Consider the following 5787-nt stretch of genomic DNA (forward strand, 5'->3'; position numbering starts at 1 on the left):
AAACGGCTTCACGGACCGGCCACCGCCGTTGTCGACGCAGAGCTCGGCACACGATGAACCCGGGCGCGTTCAGTGCCAGCGCGCGCGCGACCGGGGCTTCACGCGCGGTCCATCACGTCTCCGTCGGCGCCGGCTTCCTACTATCCGCACATCAGCGAGTTCACGTCGGACGATGAGTACACCGAGGATGTCTTCTCTGACGCGGACGATGAGCGGCCCAACACTGGGAATGGCGAGAGTTCGTTCTCGCTGGAGAGCATGATCAGGCCCCTGGCGCAGAGCACGCGGACGGGTATGCGGCGGCTGACGGGCGGTCGTTCGCGCGAGGGGGACCGCGCACGCGAGCTCTTCCGCGAGCGGACAGCACCCTCAGCGCCGATGCCCAAGTTGCCGGCGGGGCTCTTCTCGCCGAAGTCGATACAGCAGCCCGGCAGCGATAAGATCTAGGGGATACATATTGCGGGAGGTGTCGTGTCCCGAAGCAAGGCGAAGAGAAAAGAGGGTGCATCAGCACGGCGGTAGACTACAGATCGTATTGCGGATGATGGTGGGACAAGGCGAGGTCAGAGAAAGGTGGCCCCACGTGGGCGTCGGTGGGGTCAGTCGAACAGGGCCCGACTGCGTATGTAGGTGCGATTTTACGAATGATAGCCTCGGGGGCGTTGGAGTTGGCAAGGCGTACCTTTTGGTCGTCAAGAAATCAGATGATTATTCACCACACGTCTTGGAGGCGTATCAGCTCTGCTTCTGTTCTTGGACATGATGTGACATTGTGTATGAAAGTAGGACTAACGCTGAAGTGGGATCCGTCGCTTCGCAGAGCCTTGGCCAGGACAGCCACGAGAGAACGCCAAAAAAAAAAAAAAAAAAAAAAAAAAAAAAAACCAGAGGTGAAGCACGACGCAGAAGGAAGGGTGGGAAGAGGGGGAGGAGTGGGAGAAAGCACAACTAGTAGCGATGCCGCGTCGAGTAATCCTTGGGGCTGACGACGAGACCCCTGCCCTTCTTGGCGCCGCGGTAGACCGTCTCGATAATGTCAATGAGCTCCTGCTTGTCCTCGAGGACCCAGTTGAGCTTGTTGTTGTCGCCGGTGCCAAAGTCGACCATCATGTGCTTGTTGCGGAAGAAGAACATGACGGTGCAGGGGTCGTAGAGCTCGTAGAGCTGGTTGAAGTCGGGGACCTGGTCAATGTCGCAGACGTAGCAGACGGCGAAGTTCTTGACGCGGTCCTGGATGCGGTAGAGGACCTCGTCCTGGCGCATGCAGGCCGGGTCCCAGTCGCGGCCGAAGCGGATGACTACGAGGCGCTCTTCTTCGGAGAGGATGGCTTGGTCCTGGGGCCGGGGGAGATGTGTTAACAGCTAGTTGAGGAGGAGGAGAGAGGAGGGGGGAGGAAACGTACGACGTGCCAGCCGCTGTTGAGGTGGGTCAGGACGACGGAGCCCATGGTGTGGTAGGTGGCGAAGCGAGAAGAGAGTGCAGAGAATGCGTTCGGATTGTCTTCGAGTCGAGGTTCGCGAGGTGATGGAGACTTATCGCGTCGTACTTGAAGTTGAGGCAGGGAAGAGAAAGCTATCGAAGATGCAGACGCCGGCAGAGAGTGACGTTTGGAGGGGCCGATATGGCCCCACCAGTCCAGGCTGGCTGCCCCTCTGTTACCCGCCCCGCTAAGCTCGACTCGGCTTATCGCAAGCGGTCTCGCGAGGCAGAACTTTTTATTTTCTGGACGGTCGCTCTTGCCCAAGCTCCATCACCAGTTGGTTGTCCGAGGGCGTCTATAGTCTATTTGAACCAACGTGCATACCTTTTTCTTCAAGGTAGACTACCGACGATGGTCAAGCGACAGCTTCGTGACGCCGACGCCGCTTCTGCCGGCCGCAAGCGCCAGAGAATAGTTGTCGAAACACCGACCCATGAGGACGTCAACAATGCGAGACAGCTGAGGCAGCTGCTTGCCTTTGACCAGGACGTCAAGCGCGCGAGGCATGGTACGATGTGATGCGCCATGATGTTGGTGTTTCATGGCTACGATCAATTGGCTGACCCAGATACCGCTAGGCATTCAATCCTTCAAAGTCTTCCTCGACAGCTTCAGCGCCACCCCTAGCGAGAACCATGACCGCTTCGCCATCCTGTCCGAATACCTCGAGTCGACGAAGCCGCGAATCTTCACCGAAGCGACCGTCTACCAGACCGACCTCATGGAGATGTGGGGCTACGCTTCGGGCATTCACAACGAGAGCATCACGGCGGCCGTCCCTGCCGTGCTGGCGCTGCTGCTGCAGGTCATCTCGAGCTCCCTCGAGCTCCTCCCCCACGCGACCGGCATCGGCCAGACCCTGCTCCAGGACCGCCATCTCAAGCTCATCTCGCGCAACCTCTCGGCGTCGAAGAGCAGCGGCTACATCATCTCGCCCACGATGCGCCTGCTACGCGAGGTGGCGTCCATCGACGGCGGTGCGCTCGCCAAGAAGGTGTTCCGCGCCCGCGACCACACGTTTGCCTCGTTTGCGCGGAACCTCGAGGTCCGGAACTCGCTCGAGGCCGGGCCCGAGGACCCCGCCAAGCCTTCGGTCCGCACAAACGCCATCAAGCTGTTCTTGACGAGCTTGAAGTTCCTGCCGTCGGACTCCAAGAAGGAACTGCTCCTGCAGAAGGAGGTCATGTCCCACCTGACCTTCCTGCTCAAGGACGATCCGGCCTACCTCCTCGTCGAGATGCTCGAGGCTCTGAGGAGACACGTCCTCGCCGACGACAAGGTGCCGCGCGAGGCCAAGTTCAAGGCCTTCAACACCAAGACGCTCGATCGCCTGGCGGGCCTCTACTACTACAAGCACGACGACGAGGTCGAGGGCCGCCTGACGGTCAAGGACGCCGTGCACCGCTTCCTGACCTACGTCTGCACGACCCCCGGCGCCGGTATCCTGTATACGGGCACGGGTATGTACCCCAAGGACCTGGACGACGAGGCCACACAGGACGTCAAGGACACGGACGACTTTGCCTTTGAGCGCGCCGCCTGGGTGGACAGGTACACGGAGGAGGTGCCCGTGGCCAACTTTGTGCTCGACGAGTTCATACAGAAGATGCGCCCCTGGTCGAGCCTGCGACACAGCGAGCTGCTCGTGTCCGTGTTCGAGGCGGCGCCCGAGCTCGTCGCCAGCTACTTCCTCGCCAACAAGTCCTTCTCCTTTGAACCCAAGCTCTCCATGACCTGGATCGGCTACGCGGCCTTTCTCTTCAACACGGTGCAGCTTCCGATCCCCAGGTACTTTGGCAACCGATCTGGCTATCGCCGCGTCCCCCCGCCGACCATGGTGCTGCTCGACAACATTATGCCGTTGCCGCTGAAACAGAAGGACCTCATCAGGAGCCTCTCGCACGACGCACATCTCATTTCCTTCTTTGCCGTACGCATCCTGGTCCTCGCGTTACAGAAACTGGACCGGGCGCTGCACATGCACAGGGAAGCAGCGGGCACGAACAAGACGATATGGGACTCGGCGGCGCGCAAGCTCGTGGACGAGTTTTGCCAGAGGATACCGGACATGAAGGAGGTCACAAAATGCTACAAGACCATTCCCGAGGCGAACGTCCTGCAGAGGGAGGCGACGAGCCGCCTGCTGCTGCTGTACTACGAGGTTATTCCCCAAATGGCGCTCATGGCCAACTTTGACGTCTCGCCCTTCCTCTTGAACGCCCTCCGCCGACTGGACGAGCAGAAAGAGAACGAGCAAGAAAAGGCGCTCGGTCTCATGGAGCTCGAGAACCTGCTCGCCATTGCCGGCTACTCCCCCGGCATGAGGTGGTTCGCCAAATCCGAGGCCCTCGCCGCCTCGCCCTTCGTTGCTCTCCTCCGTGTCTACGTCACGTCCAGCCAGGGCCATGCGCTGACCAAGCTGAAGGAGGTGCTCCAGTTCGTCGCGACGCAGAACAGCTTGTCCAGGCGCCGACTGGGTTGGGCCTCCTGTTCCGCACGCCGCAAGAGCTGCGCAAGAAGGACCTCAAGCCGTTTTGGGTCTTTCTCGACAACTGCGCCAACAGGTGTGCCGGCTCGCCCCTTAAATATGTGGAGTTGATGGAGGAGATTGCGAGCGAGGGACAGACCGCAGAATGGGGCCCCATCAGCTTGCTTCTGGTGACCATGGCGGAGCAAATACCCTTTGCCGTCAAGGAGGCTAGTGCTGATGTTGTTGAGCTCTTTGCCAAGGTGTTATCATCACTTCTCGGTTATGCCAAGGCGGCGAACGAGGACCCCGCCATCATCGACCTGCTGGCGCAACGATTCAACAAGGCTTTCGCCGGTACAACGTCACAGGTCAAGGCTAAGTTCAAGGGCGCCCTGCTCGAGGGCGATCTGGCGACAGCGAACGGCCACAGCGGGACGGCCGTCTCCAGGCCCACGCCCACGACGACAGGCCAGACCGCCGTCAAGGAGCTTGACGACGCGGCCCTCGAAGCAGCTCTCCACGTCAGCTTTGAGCCCGAAGAAGACAACTCGGCCCTCCTCAAGTGGGCGTCGAAGACGGTCGACGACCTCATCGACGGTGACTACATACCCGCCCTCATCCGCCTCCTCTGGTCGCCGCACACGAGCATCCGGCAAGAAGCGCTCACCAACATTCTCAAGCTCGCGGCCAAGCTCAAAGAGTCGTCGTACGAAGAAAAGGACCAGCTCTGGCTCCTTCTCTCGGAGCTCGCCGAGTCTTCGCGGCCCCTCGTCGGCGCCGGCCCCGTCGCGTCCCCGCTCGTGGCGTTCGCGCTGCACAGCCTAGACATCTTGAAGAACCCGCTGCACTGCCTCTACGCCAAGGTCAACACGTACCTGACGCGCGCGCCCCTCTGGGCGCCGGACAAGGTGCCGCTCGCGCACGACATTCTGCACGGCGCGCCGTCCGAGGACGACAGGTACTACGCCGAGCTGACGTGGCTGCTGCAGTACCTCCTCGACGGCCTCCGCGCGCCCGGCGACGTCGCCGTGCTGCACCACCGCAAGTGGTTCGAGAAGATCCTCGCGCTGGCGGCGAACCCGTACCTGCGGACGAACCTGACGACGCGCGTGCTGCGCATCGTGTACCGCGCCACGTGCGTCGACGGCGGCAGCACGACGCTCGCGACGCGGTTCGGCGTCGTCAGCTGGTTGGCGGCGCAGGAGGCGGGCGCGGGCGGCGACGAGGCGGCGCTGTGCAGGGCGCTGCGGAGGCGGGTCTGGGAGACGTGTGATCAGGCGCGTGTCGGGGCGTGGAGTCGGGGCGGGATCGCGGAGGAGCAGCAGGTTGGATGAAAGACGAGGGTGCATTGCGATGTGTTGAAGCTTGTAGCCGTTCATAGGTCCGAATGCTGACCCGTCGAGGGGGCATTATGGAACCAACTTGACCTTTCAAAATATACTGGCACTATTTGTCCATTGTTCAAATGGCAGTCTATCTCTGTGAATCTAGTATATTTGACAGGAGAATTGGCGACAGGGAGTGTTGGATGCATATCGTACTATCCATGATAGGCTCGGGACATGCACAGGGATGGTTTGTACCTTACCTTGAGGTAGGTAGGTAGAGGCGAGGACAGCCCAGTAAGAGTCCATTGGCGAGGCTATTGATGTGCCATGCTCCATGACGGGCACGGTCTCAGACGGGAGCTCGCGGCAGCAGATGGTCGGCCGTGGAAAACGAGATGAGAAACAACTTTTTAGACACCAGTCTGCACCCTTTGTCATTTGAGGAGCAACTACGTACATGCATGGTCATCTCGACGAAATAGAGAAATGCCGTGGTCTCCCTGTTGTA

General features: G+C 60.5%; 3 protein-coding genes across 3 annotated transcripts in view; 2 read left to right on the forward strand and 1 right to left on the reverse strand.

The window, feature by feature from the left end:
- VDBG_08300 (cell morphogenesis protein PAG1) overlaps positions 1–447 on the forward strand; it is a gene marked incomplete at both ends in the record, with an annotated part of 7858 nt that extends 7411 nt beyond the window's left edge. The window contains one exon of the mRNA XM_003001209.1: positions 156–447. Coding sequence (XP_003001255.1) covers positions 156–447 — 292 coding nt within the window. The remainder of the gene's footprint in view (positions 1–155) is intronic.
- Positions 448–948: 501 nt separating this feature from the next.
- Positions 949–1448, reverse strand: VDBG_08301 (mitosis protein dim1; the record flags this gene model as incomplete). Its single annotated transcript, XM_003001210.1, has 2 exons — positions 949–1335; positions 1404–1448. The coding sequence occupies 2 exons, from the start codon at positions 1446–1448 to the stop codon at positions 949–951; spliced, it is 432 nt and encodes a 143-aa protein (XP_003001256.1).
- Positions 1449–1832: 384 nt separating this feature from the next.
- Positions 1833–5285, forward strand: VDBG_08302 (conserved hypothetical protein; the record flags this gene model as incomplete). The annotated part of the gene is made up of 3 exons (XM_003001211.1): positions 1833–1989; positions 2060–4045; positions 4114–5285. 3 exons carry the CDS (start codon positions 1833–1835, stop codon positions 5283–5285), a joined length of 3315 nt encoding a protein of 1104 aa, XP_003001257.1.
- Between the last annotated feature and the right edge of the window lie 502 nt (positions 5286–5787).

This window comes from Verticillium alfalfae, genomic scaffold (assembly GCF_000150825.1).
Source record: "Verticillium alfalfae VaMs.102 supercont1.12 genomic scaffold, whole genome shotgun sequence".
In the NCBI taxonomy this organism is placed as follows: Eukaryota; Fungi; Ascomycota; class Sordariomycetes; order Glomerellales; family Plectosphaerellaceae; genus Verticillium; species Verticillium alfalfae.